The sequence below is a fragment of the Lagopus leucura genome, unplaced genomic scaffold (assembly GCF_019238085.1).
Source record: "Lagopus leucura isolate 7727_CA_CO unplaced genomic scaffold, USGS_WTPT01 34064-0_obj-0_obj, whole genome shotgun sequence".
NCBI classification, from domain to species: Eukaryota; Metazoa; Chordata; class Aves; order Galliformes; family Phasianidae; genus Lagopus; species Lagopus leucura.
The window spans coordinates 2,203-2,808 of NW_024963525.1; the positions used below are offsets into that span (position 1 = coordinate 2,203).

General features: G+C 64.9%; 1 protein-coding gene across 1 annotated transcript in view; it reads left to right on the forward strand.

Moving 5' to 3' along the window:
* Positions 1-315: 315 nt before the first annotated feature.
* Positions 316-606, forward strand: part of SND1 (staphylococcal nuclease and tudor domain containing 1) — a gene marked incomplete at both ends in the record, with an annotated part of 607 nt that continues 316 nt past the window's right edge. Inside the window, one exon of the mRNA XM_042891395.1 lies at positions 316-557. Within this exon, the coding sequence (XP_042747329.1) occupies positions 316-557 (242 nt within the window). The remainder of the gene's footprint in view (positions 558-606) is intronic.

Below are 606 nucleotides of genomic sequence, written 5' to 3' on the forward strand. Positions count from 1 at the left end.
CCGGGCTGCCAGCCTGCTGCCTCCTGGTTCCCCAGACCTCACCATGCTCCCAGGCAGCCCTGAGCATCATCCTTGGCTGGGATCCCTGCTGCCAACCCGCTGCTGCCCCTGCTGTCACCCTTCCCTTCGCTCCCTGCTGTCACCTCTTCCCATCTGCGGCGCACGGCAGCCGCCGTGCAGAGGGCGGCGGTGCTCGCGTGGAGGTGGATTTGTGGTTGCTGGAGATTCCCCCTGTGTGCCCACCGGGCTCTGATGCACAGCACGTCGCTGCTGGCAGCATCACCCATCCCTCACCTGGAGCTCTGGTTGCTGCAGCATCCGGAAAAGCACCTTGAGCAACGGATGCTCCGGCGGCGTCCTGCTTGGCGCTGAGCCGCTCTGTCTGCTTCCCTGCAGCTCCGAGCAGAGCCGGCTGGCAGAGCTGGAGGAGCAAGCCAAGAGTGCCAAGAAAGGGATGTGGAGCGAAGGCACGGGCTCACACACCATCCGTGACCTCAAATACACCATCGAGAACCCACGGCACTTTGTGGATTCCATGCACCAGAAGCCTGTCAACGGTGGGTGAGCCGGAGGGCAGCGCGGCGCTGCGTGTTGGCGACCTGCAGG